The sequence below is a fragment of the Podarcis erhardii genome, assembly GCF_964252035.2.
Source record: "Podarcis erhardii genome assembly, chromosome: 6".
NCBI classification, from domain to species: Eukaryota; Metazoa; Chordata; class Lepidosauria; order Squamata; family Lacertidae; genus Podarcis; species Podarcis erhardii.
The window spans coordinates 14,398,173-14,419,552 of record NC_138510.1 but is presented as its reverse complement, the minus strand read 5'-3'; the positions used below and the strand labels follow the sequence as shown (position 1 = coordinate 14,419,552).

Below are 21,380 nucleotides of genomic sequence, written 5' to 3'. Positions count from 1 at the left end.
TGCTTTTGCAAAGGGCCTTATTAAACACAGGCTCAGCAGCTGATGAGTGGAGATGAAATCCTGTTCCCTGATGGACTAAACCCCCTCCTCCTACCCATCAGCTGATGTCACCAGTGGGTGTGAGGAAAATTACCTCATGGAAACTGGAACCCCCTTGGCAGGCCAGGATTGGCACAGAGACTGGCTGTTCTCCAATCTTGGTCTAGGTAAATGATTTATGCGCCTTCTGACCTTTCTCCAAAGCTTGCCATAAACTGCCATGCCCGTCCTTTGAGTTATCTGCACAAGCAAGTAAATACAAGGAGGGAACATACAACACTGTTGGACCATGTAGTCTATGTAGCCCAGAGTCGTCTGCACTGACGCAGACAGCAGCTCTCTTTGCCCTTCCCCGCGAGCCACCGGGAAACGAACCCAGGATCCCTTTGCGTGCTAGAGAGAGTAACACACACACACACACACACACACACACACACACCGGAGCTACTGTCCTTCCCCAAAGATTGGTAGCAAATAAATAAATAAAGGGTGGCCACGAAGGCAAGCCAGAAATCTGCAGACTCCTCTTTCTTGCCAAAAAACCTTTCTCACTTCCACTTACGTGAAAAGGAGGCAAGTGACACTGTCTAACTCTCCCCAGGCAGTGACATCATCCGCCAGCAACAAGCCGCGTAGAACTGTGAGCTGATTAATTGCAGCATTGCAGTGAAGTCACTGTATTTCAGCGCACCTCAGCTTGGGTTTTAAATTAATTTTTTTTAAAAAAGAAAGCAATTCGTGTTTACCATCTGGTTTAGCTCATACGTATATGGTTTTGGCCCAAGATAACTTGGCTTTAATGCCAATCTGAGCATGTACCTCGGAAAGGTGGTTCGTCTTTCAAGAATCCCAGTGGCTGCAATATTGTGTAGGGGGGGGGACTGCTTTTCCTCCCCTCTCTTCACCTCAGCCCTGACTTTGGTCCCATCTGGCAACGGTCATGAGCCCTTTTCCGCTCATTGCTCCTTGTCCTATCTTGCAGTTCAATCACATTTCTCAATTGATTAGTTATGATTTTGATTAAAAAATACGCTCTGGGCATGAAACCAAGCTCCTGACAAAAAATGGGGGGGGGGGGTGGAGAGAGAAAGAAACCAAGGCCGGCTTGTTCCAGCTGCACTGGAAGTTGCGTTTCTGTATATCCCAGGCCTGCCGTCCGTAATTACATTCAGGGCTATTTCCTCTGGTAATGGCATTCTCTGCTGAGGGATAATGGTTTATTGGATAATGTTTCTCTGCCCCCCACCCTTTTTCTGCTCCTCTTTTTTTCATATGAACTAGAGGAGGACCAGTCAGAACAGAGACCCCATAAGGTAACATCAGTGTCCGCTGAGCCTGCCATCCCCTCCAGACCAGGGTTTAGGAGACCATTATTATTATTATTATTATTATTATTATTATTATTATTATTATTATTATTATTATTATTATTTACACCACACCTGTCTGGCTGGGTTGCTCTAGCCACTCCGGGCAGAATATTAAAAACATGATAAAACATCAAACGTTAAAAACTTCTCTAAACAGGGCTGCCTTCAGATGTTTTCTACAAGTTAGATTGTTGCTTATTTCCTTGACGTATGATGGGAGGGCGTTCCACAGGGCGGGTGCCACTACCAAGAAGGCCCTCTGCCTGGTTCCCTGTATTCTCACTTCTTGCGGTGAGGGAACCGCCAGAAGGCCCTCAGCGCTGCACCTCAATGTCTGGGTAGAACGATGGGGGTTCTACCCAGTATACGCTCCTTCAGGTATACTGGGCCGAGGCTGTTTAGGGCTTTAAAGGTCAGCACCAACACTTTGAATTGTGTTTGGAAACATAAATCTGAGGGGTGCAGTCCTTCCTGGGTAATTTTGTAACAGCCAGGTCTGCTCAAGGTTTTGGGAACCAAGCCTTATGAGGAACGGTTGGGGGGAGTTGGGTATGTTTTAGCCTGGAAGATCCCATCTGGCCACAATCCCACGTGAGATGTACCCCTTACCATCGCATTCTGCAGGGGGCGCTGGTATCCTGTTGGCCGATAATGGAGCCTCTCCGACCACTCGGTGTGGATGTCCCCCAGATACAGCTCCTCCACCTCCCTGCTCCCCTGGCTCTGCTGAAGGAGCAAGGGCTGGTGGGATTTCTCCACTCGTACAAGGCTGAGTTCGTGCATGGCAAAGCCAAGGCCCGCGGTGCAATCCCGCTCTGCTTTGGCACTCAGGAGCTCATAGAGGGCACCGGGAGCCCAAGTCCGCCCAACCGGCGAGAACCCGCTACAGTGCTCTCCCGAAGTCTGGTTGATGCGCGCCACTGTTTCCCGCATGGCCCTCTGGCTGTGGAAGACAATGCCAACTTTGTGGAGGTGGTAATCTGCTTCCGTGGCTCCCCTGGTGATCCAGGAGGCTTGGCGGAGCCTGACTTTCCCTTTGATGACCAGGGAGTAAGAAGGGTCCCGGCAGGAAGGGTCCCGGTAGTAGAACTGGTAGGCTTTGAAGAGGCGGTTGGCGTAGAACATATAGGACCGGGTGAGAAATTCAGGTCCTGGACGTACCTCACACCTGAGAATGAAGAGGGACGTTTTGGTTAATTCACAGCCCTTGCAATACATCTCCCCTAATATATACTATAATGATGAATGTGCTAGAAAAACGGAAACCTCATTACGTGTTTTCTGGTTGTTGCATAACTTGGAGCTCAAAGGGAATTCCAGTTAGGAAAACACTGACAGATTGTCACAATAGGCATGGGCTGCTATGGCTCAAGAATCACGTTATGCCAACAAATGGTTGAAATATGTGGCATACAGGAATGAAATATGGTCATCTTACTATCTTGGTTTAGGAGATTTTAAGAACTGGGATGGGGAAACAGAATGGGTGTGTGAGAGGGCCTTTTCTGTGGTGGCCTCCCTTCTGAGATGCGTTCTGGCTTTGACACTGTATGTATACAGTTCAACATCAGAGACCTTTTTGGAGAGACCTCTGGTGGTGGAAGATGGGATCATAATTTAATGTTACATGGTGTATTTGAACTGACCTGTATGTAACCTACGCTTAGACTGTGTGGTGAAGGGCCGGCTACGAAGGTCCATTAATTAACAAATGTTTTCTGCATTTTTCCTTGATGATATGCAAAGTTATCATTAGCATTTTGAATTCAGGGCATCTCAAGAATGTCTTTCAAACGGAACATTCATATTCTATGATTGAGCAAACAAGGCAAGGCAAATTGGTGTACCATATCTAATTTGATATAATTCAACCAACAACATTTAATTACCTGAATTAAATCGCCTTGGTCATAAAGAAGAGCCAATGTGGACCACTGCCTAGACTAACCCCATGGGTGCTACCCTATGCTTCCTGGAGGAAGGATGCAATATTTATTTCAAGTACACAAACTTCTTCTTTTTTAAAGCGGCAACCCCTAAATCTGTTATGGAGCTCGCCTCAACCCTCCAGAGCAGATTTTACAAGGAATGCAGGGCTGGGAAGTTCGATTGCAAAGCTAAAACTCCTTGCGCAAGTGGAGCGGTTTAACTGGATACCACCCATGTAAATTGTCCCCCACCCCAAACTGAATGCAGCCTAATGACCATGTATTTTGGCTTACCAGGTGCTTGGATCCCCTGTGCCTGGTTTTTTTTTTACAGCCCCAGGTAGGCAATATCAGCAGCAAATAGGTTTATCAGGTCTCCAGTGGGCAATCCCATATGGCTAGTGAGTAGCAGATAGTTACAAGTTCGGCAGGGCCTGAGTTTTATTAAGTTCTGGTGCTTCACTTTGGGCAGGCCTTATAGAGATTGGCCCCCTCCAGAGGATAGGGAGGAAGTCAACATAGTGCTAAACAGATGGCTCCATCAGCATTTCTCCTTGCCTCATGGAACAATCTGCCCTTTTCACATAACTTGTGTGCCGTTCCAGGGCGAGATTGATATATGCATAAATATGGACAGATACCATCCTACCTACTACTACTACTAATTTTATTATTTATGCTCCGCCCATCTGGCTGGAGGAAGGGTTGATAAAATTATTGGACTTAGCTGAGATGGCAAAGTTAATGTGTTTAATCAGTGAAAAATCATTATTGACATTTATTAAGAATTGGAAACCCTTTATGAATGAACTTGTAATATCTGGATTTGACGATTGAAAAAATATTGGCTTATAGAAAATGGAATAGTTGGGTGTCAAATTGAGTGAATACATTGCATAAATTACTATAATTAGCTGACAGACAGAGAATTGGAAGTTTGTGGTTTTTTTAAAAAAACCCATTTCCCCACTCTTTCTTTTCTTTTTTCCTTATTATTTTTCCTTCTCTTTGCCCCTTTCCTTTTAGATTAGATTTTTAAAGTACCGTATTTTTCGCTTTATGAGATGCACCAGACCACAAGACGCACCTAGTTTTTGGAGGAAGAAAACAAGAAAAAAAAAAAAATTCTGAATCTCAGAAGCCAGAACAGCAAGAGGGATCGCTGCGCAGTGAAAGCAGCAATCCCTCTTGCTGTTCTGGCTTCTGGGATAGCTGTGCAGACTGCATTCGCTCCATAAGATGCACACACATTTCCCCTTACTTTTTAGGAGGGAAAAAGTGAGTCTTATAGAGTAAAAATTACGGTATTTCTTTTATTCTGGTGTATTATAAAAATATACTTTGTATTGACTATGAACTTTTGTACATCTTTTGATCAATTACAAAAATGGAAAAAAGCAACAAATGGAGAGCCACAGAACTCCTACTCCTGATTTAAGATTTCCAAATTCTGTGTTTGCAAGCTAAGGATTACTTTTTCTATAAAGAGAAACAGAAAATAAAGTCCCCTGGCCGCAAGGAGTCATGCACAGGTCCCTCGAAGAGAAGTGATGAACGAAGTACACACTGGAAATATTTCCTAATAGACCACCCTCTAACACAGAACTCTGCTTTAGTGTATGAGTGGCACTGTTAGATTTAAGACTCCATGCAATTGCCAAAGAAGGCAAAGCAATCTGGAGCTCAGACGTTCACTGTCTTTCAAACTGGAATAAGCAACAAAAGAAAGACATGTTTTCTATTAGTCAAAATTCCACACCTGCAATTAAATACACAAGATAGTGTATTCAACAGCTTTTTTTATATATAAAATTTTTGTTGATTTTCACAAAATTATAAACAAAACTAACAAATAAACAAACAAACATGGATCATAACCTTATTAAAATTACACTTATTAACATTGTTAAGTGACTTCCTCGCTTCCCCTTGGTTGAATTTCCATGCACTTCCTTTTAACGGTTTTCCAAATCAAGGTCTTATAAAATTTAACTAAAACATTAACATCATTATATCTTTCAATTTTAAAATTAAACATATTGATTCATCGCTTAACTTATATGAAATCCTAAGCCAATTATGTATCTGCAAGCTATTTCCAATTAATTTAATTTTTCATATTTAACTAAATAATCATTAAATTTTGTCCATTCTTCCTGATACTCCTCCTCCTTCTGGTCATGGACTCAATAGTGTATTCAACAGCTGCATATTTACCCTTTACACTGCCACAAACTCCTTACCCTGTTGAAATCCAATGACCTTCCAGCCTGGGAGGCAGGACAGCCGAAATTCTAGCACCATCCTGGAGGTGGCGCAATTGATGCTGGCACTGCGGCTCCCACAGCAGTTTTCCTGGACCGAGCTGGTCTGTGTGAGATGGAGGGACATCCCACAGCTTCTTCCCAGATGTGTAAGCTTGAGAGAGAGAGAGAGAGAGAGAGAAATCAGATTTTTTTAAAAAAAGACATACATACAGGTGCTCTCCAGCACAGCATTTCACCTAATAAAAAGCCCCCTAACCACAGCATCCTTTGCCTCTCTGGTAATTTATAGATGCAAAATTTACAGATGCAAAATTTAGCTGCAAAATACACTGCGCTCTCCGTCTTGGCTGCAGTGAAGACAAACTCCTAAGATTACGTCACTGTTGTGCCCATTTTACAAATGGGAAGCGCAGCCTGAGAGAGAATGAACGAGAGAGACAGAAAGAGAAACTGGCTTGCTTGCAGCAGATGTTAGGACTGCAACTTTTAATCATTTTTAAAATATTACTAAAAAAGGTGAGTTGTAATTAGCACTGCACGGACAGAGTTTCACTTGCACAAAAGGACTCCCCCCTCCCCTCTTTGTGCACAACCAAGTGACCATGTTCGCACTGTACGTTTAAACCATCATGATATTACTTTAAGCCCTCATGGCTTCTCCCAAAGAACTCTGGGAGCTGTAGTTTGTGAAGGACGCTTGGAGTTGTTAGGATACCCTATTCTCGTCCCAGAGCTACAATTCCCAGCATGGCTGAACAATCGATCCCTCATCACAGAGAACTCTGGGAAGTATAGCTCTGAGAGGGGAATGGGGGGGGGTCTCCTAACAACCCCCAGGACCCTTAACAAACTATTTTTCCCAGGACTGTTTGAGGGGAGAAGTTGAGGAAGTCATCTGTGAAAGCCAAAAGACAAACTTGCCTCTAGTTTAATAATTCTATTTGCAAAACTTCTCCCACACACATTTTTTTTTCTGTGTGCGCACTGTTTTAATGTATATGTGTATTTGTGTGCACAAATTTAATTTAATAAACTGATTGTTTTCAGGTTTCTTCAACTAGGCAGCAGCCCCATTATAGGTTTTCATGGTTTATGTTCAGTTTGTGTTTTTGGGATAGCCTTTCTCTCTCTGAAAGTTTATCAAGTGGAAAGGTGAGATATAAGTATTTTTATATGAAAGAGATTTAATAAACCCATCCGTCTAATCTGTGGCACAACAACAAGGCTCTCTCTCTCTCCTTGGATGTCTAGCCAGGTGGCTCTAGATTAGATTTCTTTGCCTCTGTTTCCAACAGTCTGGTTCTAATTTACAGGATACATAACTTTCTAGTACTTAGCAAGGAGGATCCTGGCCATTTCAGTGGGGTGCTGGCTTAGCTCTAATTTAAGCACCAAGGTCACAGATTTATTTGCTATCCTCTGGCTAAATATAGAGCAACTATGTAGACAGTTGGGGGGGGGGGGAATTGCTTCCAGAAAGGGAGACCCCAAGGCCTGGGTCTCAAGGAAGGCCAACAGGTGGCAATGGAAACAGTAGCAGAGAAAGGTGAAAAGGCCACAATCCCCAAATCTGAGTAGCACCCAGCAGGTCATGAAACATTTTCTAACACTGCACTGTTGGCAAGTGAACACTATAATTACCTTTTGAGACATGTATAAAATACTTCATTTTTAAAAAATGTATTTTTAATAACATGCAATAATCTAAATATGTAATTGTATACTGAACATCATAGAAATGATAAAAAATATGTGATAATGCATATAATAGATATTACTAGATATTGTTACAGGTCATGGGTGCTGGGGTTTGTGGGTGCAAGTCGCACACAATTCTTAGAATTAGTAAACGTTAGAATTAATCAAGGTTTGATTAAACTGTGCCAAACACAGAAAATTCTGGATTTAGTTTCTGCTAATGAGCCAGGCGAGTGTAAGTAAAGTCAATAAAGCACAAAGACCAGCAATGGCCCTAAACATTAGGAAGAACTTCCTGACAGTAAGAGCTGTTTGACAGTGGAATTTGCTGCCAAGGAGTGTGGTGGAGTCTCCTTCTTTGGAGGTCTTTAAGCAGAGGCTTGACAACCATATGTCAGGAGTGCTCTGATGGTGTTTCCTGCTTGGCAGGGGGTTGGACTCGATGGCCCTTGTGGTCTCTTACAACTCTATGATTCTATGATTCTAAGGAAACCATCAAGAGAGAGTGGAGACTGCCAGACCAGGAGGGGAGAGGCCTCCTTCCAGCTGTGTGTTGCTGGGCCTAAGCGAACAGAAAAATTGCCAGTTTTGCAAGCAGAACACGATGCGGGCTGGAGGGGGAAAGCTGCAACAAAGAGACGCAAGATGTGCTTTCTGCTGTTCTCTGAATGCCATGCTGTGCCGGGGAATGTGGAATACTCTGCAGTTCCATCACGTGGGTTCAGGTTGTAGATACCTTGGAACCCGAACACCTTGCGAGTCGAAAGCTTTGGCTCCTGGACACCGCAAAGCTGGAAGTGAGTGTTCCGGTTTGCAAACGTTCTTTGGAAACCAAACACGGCTTCCACAGCTTCCGATTGGCTGCGGATTGGTTTTCTGAACGTTCTGGAAGTCGAATGGACTTCCAGAACGGATTGTGTTCGGTTTCCGAAGTACCACTCTAAGTGGAAATAAGCAATGGATCGCCTTCTCTCTGTTGTGCCTCATTGTCCCAGAAGGGAAGCCAGACTCTGGTAAACACACCTGCAACCCCTGGAATCTTCCACCTGGAGAATGGGGTTGGCATGTCACAATACCATACAAAACAGTGAAGAAGCAATTTGATAATACCTTTAAAATACTGTTAGAAAGCTTTTATGGTGTGTCTTTAGGGATCTGTTGCTGGGGCTTATGAGCAGGAGAGGAATGTTGCAATCAGGCTTGTGGGTTTTCCATAAGCATTGGGTTAGCCACTGTGCGAGCAGGATGCTTGGACCAGGTGGGACTCTGGTGTGATCCAGCACGGCTCTTCTCATGTTCTTACGGTTAATGTCTGTTGCCTCATTTGTTCACTTCCCAAAGCGAGGTCTAGGGAGACCCCCATGTTTCTGGGAACATATGGCTCCGTCAGCCACTGGATGCCGCAAGACATTTTAAAAGGCTGACTATTTTGATGTGCTAACCAAATCAAGATCCGAGTTACACAGAGCTCCGCAGCGGCCAGAGTGGAACTATTAAAAGCTCAGCTCGCGTACAAACAGCACCACTTTGAAACGTGTCCAATAAACAATCCCGTTTTAATTTAATAGGTTTCTAGCCTGCCCAATCTCTAGACACTCCCCCCTCCTCCCAACCCTGCCTCCTCTCCCTTGCCAAATTTACTGCTGATGGGCAACAGCTGAATTGCAACACAGGAACATAAAGCCTTTCCTGTTGCCCTTTTACAAGGACAGTAATCTTGTCACTTACCTAATTTCCTGTAGCAGCGGATGTTACTGGCTTAGGCAATGGGAGAATATGCAGCCAAACCAAGTCTTTAACTTGATAGTATTGGGGGGAAAAATACACAACTGAAGTCGGTGGGGCTTCTACTAGCGGAAGAGAGATAGTGCCCTAGTCTCTAACACCCGTGTCTTTTTCTGAATAAGCTCCACGTTTTCAATCATTTGAGCTAACCCCCTGTCCTCCTCCTCCTCCTCATTATTATTATTATTATTATTATTATTAATTATTCTCTAAGTTTGAATCAATGTAGAATAATGGACAGACTATGGACCAGGACTAAGGAAGCTGGTTTTCACATTCCCTTTGGGCAATAAACCTTTCAAGGTGGCCCCAGACCACATTTCGGAAGTATTTTTCTTTCAGCTTCTATTTGCCCATCTGTAAAATGGGGACATTAACGAATTTGATTTCTCTCTGCCATAAACCGCCTGCTGGTTAGGATTCTGAAAAATGAGGTGGGAGCTGTTGCTAAAACCACGAGTTCTGTAACCTATTTGAATGCCTTGTGTTTGTTTTTTACCTGCAGAAGGTATCTGTTTTTACATACATATGTATAGAAATATTTTTTCTCATGGTTTGGCTTGTTTGCCTTATGAATGGAGTGTTAATATGCCACTTATTGTACCTGTTTATATGGTTTTTGGAACTTTTGTATATTGTTGGTTTTCTCTGTTTATTTTTACTACTCTACACAAACACACACATACCCCCGCCTGCTCTGGGGTTGAAAATATGCAGTGATGAGTGGGTTAGAAATACTGTAAATGATAAACAAACAAACAAGAACAAACAAATGCTATTTTGATGGGCACTTCCTGTAGATTGGCCACATATCCTACTATGCCTAGGACTCTCTTTGAAGTGCTATTAAAGGACAGTCTTGTATTAGAAGGAGCCCTCTGTTATTTGAAGGGCTGTCTGATCCAAGTCCAGTTAAAAGACAAAGAACCATAAGAAAGAACCTTGACCAGGGGTCCCTAAACTAAGGGCCATGGGCCGGATAAGGCCCGAGGGACTTGTTTATCCCGCTGCCTGCTGCCGCCGCTTGCTCTTACCAGCACTGCACTGTTGCCCACTTTCAGGTCTGAGGAGCACCGGAAATAGCTTGTGCACATGTGTAAGCGTTATTTGCGCATGCGCAAGTGTTATTTCCGGTGCACATATGGGTCGGAGGAGGCCCGTGCACATGCACACAAGCTATTTCCGATGGTCCTCCGATACGGAAGTGCACTGGAAATAGTGTGTTTGTGCACACGTTTGGGCATCCACTCCCCTGACGTGCGATCAGCGCTGGAGACACCGGCCCGGTGTAAGTTTGCTGACCCCTGGCCTTGACATTGCCAGTCCAGTGTGGTGTAGTGGTTAGAGTGTTGCATGATAGACCAGGGTGCAAACCCCCACTTGGCCATGAAGCTCACTGATTAAGCTTGGGCCAGTCACTGCCCCTCAGCCTAACCCAGCACCACAGGGTTGTGGTGCAGATTAAATAAGGGGAGAACCATGCATGCTGTTTTGCTCCCTGGAGGGACACCATGTTGGAACATTGTGGGAAATTAAACTGGTGGGTGGCCAGCAACCTATATAGGGAACAAGTGGGGGTCAGCAACCGTCGTGGGCCCTCTTGGGGTTTTGGAGGCCCAGTAGCCTGTCCCAAGATGCTGGATCCTGCCACAGGCTGTAAACCCAAACAAAGGCTTTATTTTACTTGAACGAGTAAAAATACATCCCCGCTACAAACAGTAATAAAAAAAGTCTCAATGTGCAGCGTTAATGTACCAGAATCACTTACTGTTTACATCAGTGTATACACACTTGAATCAGTGTAGTTATTCCAGATGTTTACTAGTGATGGCTTAGCGCCGAAATGTTTGTGCATGCTAACATTTCTGAGCCAATGTGTGGTGCTGCTCTTTGATTGAATCCTTATTATGTCTTCTTGGCAGAAGCACCAAGCCGGCATTGTTTTGCATCACAGACACTCTGGCAAGATAATCACAGGGCTCCGACACATTGAAAAAGGGAAAAGGTTGTGTTTTCTTTCTTTCCTAATAGGAGATAAGACTTGGCAAAGGGAAGAAAGTGAAAGCGCAACCGGCTAAGATGTTTTTACTTCTGGTAGAATCTGTATTGCATTGTGCTTGTGGCAGTGAAGCTTCAAACATCGACTGACTGAAGTGAGAATGCTCATAAAAATTCCAACTGGTCAAAGAACAAAGCTCAGAGAATATTTGCAGTCCAAATTCTTTCAGGGGGGAGGGATTGTCAGTTTGGCTGGGACTGAATCCTCAGGCAAGCTATATATATATATATATATTTTAAAGATATTTATTAAGATTTTACAAAAAGAAAAGAAGAACATAGGTAATAGAAAAATAATACAGACATACAGCAAAAAGAAAAAGAAAGAAAAAACAATAGAAACGTTAAAAAGAAAAAAAAATCCAATTTTTCAGTTCATAATTCTATAACCCTCTTTCTTGACTTCCTCACATCTCCCTTTTTTGTGTTCCCCTTTACACAATCAAGTTCAGCAAATCCTTGCCCTCTTTCAAACCTCATTTATAATTATATGTTTCAGCCTATTATGTCTCCAGATTTTCTTCTCTTTTCACATCAATTTTTGCCTATTCTTTATAACTTAATCCCTTGTACCACTTTATATACGTTTGACATAATATTACTCTGGTCTTTCCCCCTTTCCCTTTTAATCATCTTTGCATACTCCTTTTAGCCATGTCACTTATGCCAAATTATCTTTATATCCAACATCATTTTAGCATTCAAACAATTTACAATGCTTCTGTAAATAGTCTTTGAACTTCTTCCAGGCAAGCTATAAAGGGACAGGAGAGGCAAGGAGTCCAGAGGCAAGGTGGCTGCAGGAAGGGGACAGAGCAGGCAATGGACTGAGAGAACAAGGCTATCAATGGTAGCCAATTCTAGCAAGGGTAGATTTTGTTCAAATCCACTGTCGGAGCCAGTGAATCACAAGTGAAGAGAGTACATCTGGTTGGCTGTTGTGAGAACAAGATGCTGGACTGGCTGGGCCTTTGGCCTGATCCAGCAGGCTCTTCTCGTGCCCTTTGGAGGGAGAGCCAGGAAGCAAAGTGCAAGTGCTGGGCCTGGGGGTAACCTGAGTAATGCGGTCCAGGTCCAGTCCCAAATCCACGGGTTCCATGAGGAGTCAGTCCAACAGGGCCAAGGCAGGACACGAGGCAGAAAACCAGGCAACGTCAGACACAGGGTCTCAGGCAGGTTCTGGCAAACAGCAACGTTGCTCCCGCAACCTGGGGCGGGGTCCGACAGCCTTTTATATCTGACGGGGTAACGGCCGGTCCTGATCCCCTGGTGACTCACCTCCCTGTCTCGCCCAAAGGCGACTACTCAGTTCTCTCCTTCTCTCAGACCTTAGTCTCTGCAACTCGGGAGATGTCGGTGGGTTACTAGACCCAGAGGCCGCCTCAGCCTCTCCTGACCCAACTGGTAGTGGAGCAGCTGTAAGTGATTGCCTGGCTTAAGGCAACGAGGTAATCCCCGCATCTGGAGGCAAGGCAGGCTCAGGCCCCTGATTCGGCCCAGCTGGTGCTTGTTGCAGGGGAACCTGTGCAGACTGGGGCTCTTCAGAATCAGGCCCCAGACTTGGTTCAGATGCCGCTTGAGGCTAAGGATCCGGTTCAGACTGAGACTCCTCTGGTTCCAAGTCTGAGCCCAAATCCCAGGCCATCACAGTGCAGTTAGTATGGGCCCTAGCAGAGCTGATGTACCTGGGCGCACAACTCCCCCATCAACTGACCTGGCCATCTTAACAAAGGTAACACGTTCCAAGAAACAATGAAAGGTGGGGTTAAGGAGCTCTGTGTCACATATATGGAAGAGATAGGGATGGAGGAGAATTTTGGAAATGGGAGAGTTGGAAACAAACTCCTCCAATTTCAGAAACCACCAGGCCATTAAGAGCCAAGTCCAACCTCAGCTCCTAATAGTTCAACCCCAGCTTTCTTGCCTTCCAAATTTCCTCCTTCTACTGGGGGAGAAATAACAGCACCTGAGGCTAAAGTCAAGATCTGGAAGCTGCCTTATACCAGATCAGACCATTGATCCATCTAGATCAGGACTGAAGAGCAGCGGTTTTAGACAGCCCTTCCTAGAGGTGCTGTCGATGGAACTTGTGACCCTTCCATTCCCCACAACATGAACACTGGGGGCTTAAAAAAAACCAAAACCAACCCTCCCTTCTCGTTAGCTAGGAAGAATGAAAGAAAGAAGAACATCTCAAATTTAAGCTGTTTTTCTGCAGTCAGTAATGGCTTTTGAGCCCAAGACTCGTTTTCCAGAAGGAATAATTTTATAAAAACAATGGTTCCTAGATGTGGAGGGTTCAAGCATGTCTGAAAACTTTCATTTCAGTGAGCTGGCAATGTAGAGAGAGATTTAGACACCTTTAACTAACACTGTCCCTTAACCAGATTAAGTCTGGGAAATGTTGGCAGTGCGGGTTTGGAGAATTCCTCAGAAAGAATCCCAAGAATACTAAAAGGAAAAAGTCCCTTTTGGTAGGATAGAGGAATTTTAAGCATAAAGCTCTCTGATACAAACTACTGAAGTGATAGTAGAAATCCATGTTGGACTTCCAGACTTCGCCACAAGGGGGCAGTTTAAGGAGAAATGCTCACCAGGCAACTGTCATGGCCAAAGGTCAGGATGAGCATGACTTTTAGCACACCAAAAATGAATATAAAGGAAAAGGAGTTATCTGAATGAAGGTGATCATAAGGACCTTTGAGTGGTGATTATACCGAATCAGGCCAATGTTCCACCTAGTTTAGTAATAAATATTATTATTATTATTATTATTATTATTATTAGGTGCTGGAGATTGAATGGAATGGATTATATGAAATTCTGAACAAAAGCACTCCATGCTGCAACATTTTGTTGCAGGGCCCCACTTGTACCTATTGACTCTTTTAAATTGCTGTTAAAAACTGTGCAGGCACGAACTTGAGACCACGTCTTTCAGTGCTAAGCACACAAACGAACACTAACAAATACAAAGTCTGAGGGAATAATTACACATCACGGACATACAAACATGCCACAAACATGCATTTTGAATCCCCATCGGGGGGAAAGACAGCATTGTGGGTATTTAGATTGCCATTTTGAGTGGAAAAGCAAGGAAATCATTAAACTGTAGCTTCCCTACTCCAACCTGACCCTTTCCAAAGTTGCTTTTCTCTATGTGGAAAATCAGCTAGCAGGCTTGTCACACGCAAGTGCGAAGCATGCAGTTTATTTTATTTATTTAAAATATTTATATACCGCTGTATCATTAAAAAACATATCACAGCAGTTTAAAACAGTATAATAAACCTAAAACCAAACAATAAAATCATAAAAAAGCTTTTTAAAAAGGTAAAAACAATTATCAATAGTCCAATATGGGGGATGTACTCTTAACCGCCTGCATAGGCCTGGAGGAATAGAAAAGTTTTCAGCGGGCATTTAAAAATTGGCACAGAAATTAAACCCTTAGATAACCCACAGAACCACCAGGAAACACGTCCAGTTGTTATGTACTACTCCAGCTAGTGGCTGCGACAATGTATATTTATTTAACTAAAAATATTGTTATTTTGGCACTCCACACTCCATAGGGTGGCTGGGAATTGGACGGCTGTTCCACAGTGGGAAATTGTGTGGTAAACTTAGGTTGACCCTTGGAGCAAGGAAAATGTTCAGAGCCCCATTTTTAATCTTTTTTTTTTTTGTGGGGAGCAGGGGGACCAGGGCACCATAACAATACGTGGGAGAAGTGTGTGGCACAAGGAAGGCTGAGAAATACATTGCAGACGTCTGATCTCCCTGGAGACTTAGAGATATGACGATAGACTGCTCTGCCTCCTTTCTACTAGCAAATGTTTTGTGCCACTGGGGAAGTGGTAATTCTGTATTGATTTGTTTTGGATGTTTGTATGTGATGCCAATAAAAGGTCTGATGATGATGACATAGAGTGCATTGCAGTGAGGTTGCCAATGCATGAACAAGTGGAACAGGCTTCCAACTCCAGCTTAACCAATATTTAACTCACATAGGCTAAGATCCTGTTGAGACTCCAGAGAGGCTTCTAAGCAGCGGCTGACTGGCCAGTTGTCGGGGATATGGCAGCAACAGATTTATTGCACCAGTCAGTGGCTGAACTGCACAGATTTCAAGGTTTAAGCTCTGTTCTTAAGCGTGGACAATACAGAACTAGATGGGTCAGATTCTGCATAAGGCAGGTTTCCATGTTTCTAAGTTTCAAAGAAATGGAGCTATAACAGGAAGCAAGACAGACTGTTTTTGAAGTTAAATTCCTTTCAAGCCAATAGAAGACGTATGTTATCCTTGCATACCCAAGCATGGAAGCGCCATATTAATGGCCACTGTGGTCTCTTCTACGTTGATACATAAGGACTTGCCCTCCCTCGTTCTTCATCTCCTATGGCGCTTTCTGAAGAGCACAACTATTAATCAGGTTGCCATAAGTATTTCCAGGGTCTAAGTAATTAATAGTGATCGCAGGCCTGGAAGCAAAAGGACCACCTACCACATAATAGTAAAATAAATAGGGGCTTCATCCCAAGCAACACAAAACAGGGGTACTGGCAAGACTTGAAGGTCCAGCCAAAGGAATTATTAGAGGTTTTTGTTATGAGGTATGATAAAATGAGCTTAGTAACATACAGGCTGGCTGGCTGGCTGACAAGCGAATGGTATGGAAATGATAGAAACCGATAAATATTCAAAGGGTAGAGACATGCAAGAGTGGGGATTTTTTTAATGGTAAAGAGAAAGTGACCAGTCCAGGGTGGAACTGCAAAAGGCAATACATTGTTGGGAAAGCAAGGGAAAAATATTTGACACTTCAGCTCTGCCAGAGACTGCAGGGAAAGTTCTCAAGAGTATTTGGTCCCCTGTGGTACAATTCAGAGAGGAACGCACAGCCACATAAAGCGTTCAGGGAATAGTACTATTTCAACAGGTAAAGTGACCGTGAGCAGCTTCTCATTTTCCCGCACAGCCACTATGATCCATGGGACCTTAAAAACATTATTCGAATTTGTATTCACTGAAAGGGATTTTTAATGCCACTTTTCATTTCCCATAAAATACCAGGGCGTTGTAAAACACACCAAATCCAACAGGAAGGCCAAAGGTCACCCACCCTTGCTTTATGCCACGCAGTTTCTTATTCAAGTCTCAGAACCCAGATGCTTAAGAGCATGGTGCTGATAATGCCAAGGTCGCAGGTTCGATCCTTGTGTGGGACAGATACATATTCCTATGTTGTACTTCCCACTGTCAGAGACAGTATACCTATGAATACCAGTTGCTAGGAATCACAAGTGTGAAGAGTGCTATTATTATGTCTGCATCCTTTCAAATAGCCCACTACCCATATAGAAGCTCCAACATCAGTACATACAGGGTGGGTATGGTAAAGGTAAAGGGACCCCTGACCATTAGGTCCAGTTGTGACCGACTCTGGGGTTGTGGCACTCATCTTGCTTTATTGGCCGAGGGAGCCGGCGTACAGCTTCCAGGTCATGTGGCCAGCATGACTAAGCTGCTTCTGGCAAACCAGAGCAGCGCACAGGACGCGGGTGGCACTGTGGGTTAAACCACTGAGCCTAGGACTTGCTGATCAGAAGGTCAGCAGTTCGAATCCCCGTGACGGGGTGAGCTCCCGTTGCTCGGTCCCAGCTCCTGCCAACCTAGCAGTTCGAAAGCACGTCAAAGTGCAAGTAGATAAATAGATACCGCTGTGGCAGGAAGGTAAACGGTGGGTATGGTAGACGTTGGCAAAACAACAGGGGAAATGATCTCTTCTCACTGGATCCCCCACTTGATCTTGGATTGCAGAGGGGGAGGTCTGATGTTATCCTATGGCCCCAGGGACACATTCTGAGGGGGGTCACAAGACAGACAGCAGCCTTATTGACTAATTGAATGTACTGCAGATGGTTAAGGAAATGTGTTTCAGCTGTGAACTCAGTGGCTCCCAGCCCTTCTACGATTACATTTCCATGCTTCATGAACCCCGCTCCCCTCCAAAAAAAACCCTCCAAGGGCATGGCACTTGCTTTTATGTTGCTGGAGATAATTTGAAAGATTCCCCAAGCAGCTTGCAAATTGCATTAATGTGCCCCGAGAGTGTCCCAGGAGTACAGCTCGCACGGCAAGGGAATATGGAAAGAGAGGGGTTTTTTTCCCCCATCCAGAAAGTGCACTTTGCACAGCCAAAGTGCATTAGATGCTGTCATGGCAGAAGGCACCTTGAAAGGAAAAAACACAAGCTTGGAAGGCTATTAAAGTGATGCATGCCACACAACACCAATGACACAAACCAAAATAAAGGAAGAAAGGCAACATGTTTGGCTAGAAGGAGAAAAATTGCTTGTCCAGTCAAAGCCTAGAATTGGCATTGTTTCAATAGGCAGACTGTTTCAGGGAGGGGGGAGGGGGGGCAATCTCTTAGGGTGTGGTTTCTAGATAGTCTGAAATTTCAGCCTACTGTTTTGCCTGCCAACATGGGCCAATGTTTGATGCATTCCAGCTCCCTTGAACGCAGCCGACAGACGCTCAAATTGAAGCTGACGTTCAACCTGCCCTCTGCATAATCTAATAACAGAGCTTGTGCTCCTTCAAATTATAACAAAGTTTAGGACTTCCTCACCACAAATGCAGGCTGTCATTTAGATTTTTCATTTGACGTATCCAGGTGGCCTAATTTGGGGAGTGGGGAGGGCAAGCTTGATTTTAGTAACATGAAGAATAGAAGGCCCCGTTTCGCGTTAAGGGGAAATGGCGCTGAAAATGAACACCCAGAATACGCTTCCCAGGTCTTCACATCAAAATTTCGTATCTACAGAAGAAAGAACTTCAGTAAATCATTGCAATGTATTGGCTCCAGATCCTGGAAGCCCCTTTTTGGTGCGGCCACCATGGGGTTCTGCTGTCAGAAGAGATAACCAAGCTTCTCTCTTCTCCACCCCTCAGCACCTGACTTTATTTATCTATTTACCTGGCAAGAGTTATATTCCACTTAATCAACAAAAACTCTTGACGAGATAATATATTGTTGTTCTTTATTAAATCTGCATACTGCCGTTCTTCCGAAGGGTGTTCACAGGGCGGTTCCCAACATAAAAATACAGAATGTAAATGTAAAACACCTAAGAAAAACAAAAGCAAAACAAACACAGCTGGCGCTGTGGTCTAAACCACAGAGCTTAGGGCTTGCCGATCAGAAGGTCAGTGGTTTGAATCCCCGCGATGGGGTGAGCTCCTGTTGCTCGGTCCCTGCTCCTGCCAACCTAGCAGTTCGAAAGCACACCAGTACAAGTAGATAAATAGGTACTACTCCAGCGGGAAGGTAAACGGCATTTCCGTGTGCTGCTCTGGTTTGCCAGAAGCGGCTTAGTCATGCTGGCCACATGACCTGGAAGCTGTATGCCGGCTCCCTCGGCCAATAAAGCGAGATGAGCGCCGCAACCCCAGAGTCGTCTGCGATTGGACCTAATGGTCAGTGGTCCCTTTACCTTTACCTCTGACCAGGGGCAGATCTACTATGAAACTAATGAAGTTTAAGCTCCAGGGCCCTTAATCTCAGAGGGGTCCCATAAGGGACTTTAAATCCATCATGCTTAATAATTTTGGGTCTAGCAGATCCAATTTGAGACACACGACTCAAATCATTCTATGATGTATAATGCATGTATATAACATTCCCCTAATTTCCATCCTCCCTCCCATAACTCACAAAAATATAAGGCATAGGAAATTTTTATTCACACCAGTGCCTTTGACGTGTGAGATAATCCAGTACAGTACAGCAATTTTATTCAAAATCTGAGATGCAGCAGTTAATTTTTTGTAAAAACATTGTGGTGATCTGTTATGGAACAACTCCGGTGAAGAAGTGGTTACCCAGAACTTGTTGCTGGTTGTGAAGGGGAGCCCATAACAGTTCAAGCTTCAGGGCTCAAAAATGTAGGTCCGCCACTGCTTTTAATTTGTACTGTTTTAACATTTTGATATTTGCTGCCCTGGGTTCTATCGGGAGGAAGAACAGGATACAAATTCCATCAACATCCTGCACTTTGTTCCCACAGTGGCCAACTAAAGGCTTCTAGGAAGCCCAAAGGAGGACATGAGACCTACCTGAAGGTTCTAGGGACTGAACCTGGGAGCTTTTGTCCAAAGTTGGGATATGCTATTTTTACGTTGTCTAGAGGAAACGCACAAACACAATACAGAAATCCTTCTCTCTGCCAGCACCTGGGGATCTGATGTTATCATGCATTGTGAAACATGGTTATACATTTTAGATGTGCTTATGCTGTGCAAGTTACTTTGGAATATTACTTGTTTCTTATAATAAAAGTGGAGGTTTTTTTAATCACCCAAAATGCACTTTATTCCAGCGAGCTCTGCATTGCACCAGAAACTGCACATTCCTCCTTTGCCATTCACAAATACCATGTATTCTAATCTCGAGAATGGTAACAGAAGGCAAATTGTTGTTATTTATTTATTTTATTTTTATTAGGTTTATATACAGTTGTACTTTGGTTCTCAAACGCCTTGGTACTCGTACGTTTTGGCTCCCAAACACCGAAAACCCGGAAGTGTTCTGGTTTTCAAATGTTTTTTGGAAGCCGAACGTTCGACGCAGCTTCTGCTTGGGTCCAGGAAGCACCTGCAGCCGATCGGAAGCTACGCCTTGGTATGTGAACATTTTGGAAGTCAAACAGACTTCCAGAATGGATTACGTTCGAGAACCAAGGTACAGCTGTACTGCTCTTCATTATAAGGGTGTTATTACTGGTGTATCTATACTATTGTATTGGATTGGATTGTACTGTAAAGGTAAAGGAACCCCTGACTATTAGGTCCAGTCGTGACCGAATCTGGGGTTGCGGCGCTCATCTCGCTTTATTGGCTGAGGGAGCTGGCGTATAGCTTCCAGGTCATGTGGCCAGCATGACTAAGCCGCTTCTGGCGAACCAGAGCTGCGCACGGAAATGCCGTTTACCTTCCCGCCGGAGCAGTACCTATTTATCTACTTGCACTTTGACGTGCTTTCGAACTGCTAGGTTGGCAGGAGCAGGGACCAAGCAACGGGAGCTCACCCCATCGCAGGGATTCGAACCACCGACCTTCTGATCGGCAAGTCGTAGGCTCTGTGGTTTAACCCACAGCGCCACTTGCGTCCCTGTATTGTATTGTATTGTACTATAAACACTGTGACCATCAGTGTGCACAGTGTTTATAGTACAAGAATAGGAAGTTAGATAAACTACTCTCAATTCCTGGGTCTACAGGGAACTGTTTTATTAACCTCTTTTCCTGGGGTTTATGTGGGTTTGTCTGGCTTAACCCATCCATCAGTTTCTCAGGTGAGAGGTACCTGGGGCCCCCATCACTCTTGCATCCTTTGATATGGGATCTGGTTCCTCTCCATGAAAGATTCCAAGTGGCTGTGCTGTGTGCTTGTGTGGTTACCAGAATCGCATGGGCAAGGCTTCTTCACAGCAATTCCTCCCATCCGATCAGTACCCTGCTGGGAGTGAGCATCACAACCAAGTAGGGACAACTTGAACCTCCACATTTTGGAAATGGCAATATCCACGACGTTCCCAGGGATCCGCAGCCATTAACATGAATGCAACACTCCTCATTTAACGCGCCTTGTTTTCTTCTCTCACCCAGGCTCAAGAGAACCAGTTCAGAAAAGCTCTTGCAGGTATAAAACATAGCTGTCAACCGTCCCTTATTTGGCAGGAAACTCCCTTATCCCAGCGCTGTGTCCCACTGCTGTCCCTTATTGATGATGTCCCTAAAATTTCCTGGGTTTCAAAGGAAGCAGCTCCTCTCCCTCCCTCCCTGCCGGCCAGGGAGGAGGGAGGCTCCAACTGTATTGCTTGGCTGCGTTGCTCACCCAATAAGGAGACTAAGAACGACTGGGGGGGTGGAGCTTGCATGCCTTGTGCCAATCAAATCGTCTGTGTTGCCTGGGGACTCGCCTTTGCTCAGCGCTTCCCAGCGGAGAGGTGACGGTGGTTTTCCTTGCTGCATCCCCTTTGCCGGGTTGCTGTGCTGTGGGAACCACTGCTTGAGGCTTTGTTTGGCTGCTGGCTGGGCTTTCTGCCTTTGGCTCGGAGGGGCTCAGAAGTTGAACATACCTGTGCTTGTAAAATCCCTTATTTTGGCTGCTGATCCCTTATTTTCGAGGGTGCTGGTCCCTTATTTTCAAATCGTTAAGTTG

At 44.4% G+C, this 21,380-nt stretch overlaps 1 protein-coding gene and 1 long non-coding RNA gene across 2 annotated transcripts in view; both read right to left on the bottom strand.

Annotated features, from left to right (window-relative positions):
- The window catches only part of LOC309345244, a 166,826-nt gene that overhangs the window by 9,914 nt on the left and 135,532 nt on the right, over positions 1-21,380 (bottom strand). The window lies entirely within an intron of this gene.
- The window catches only part of APCDD1L (APC down-regulated 1 like), a 47,629-nt gene that overhangs the window by 6,195 nt on the left and 20,054 nt on the right, over positions 1-21,380 (bottom strand). Inside the window, exons 2-3 of the mRNA XM_081867827.1 lie at positions 5,581-5,755; positions 2,019-2,577 (exon numbers count right to left, since the gene is read on the bottom strand). Of these exons, the coding sequence (XP_081723953.1) occupies positions 2,019-2,577; positions 5,581-5,755 (734 nt within the window). The remainder of the gene's footprint in view (positions 1-2,018; positions 2,578-5,580; positions 5,756-21,380) is intronic.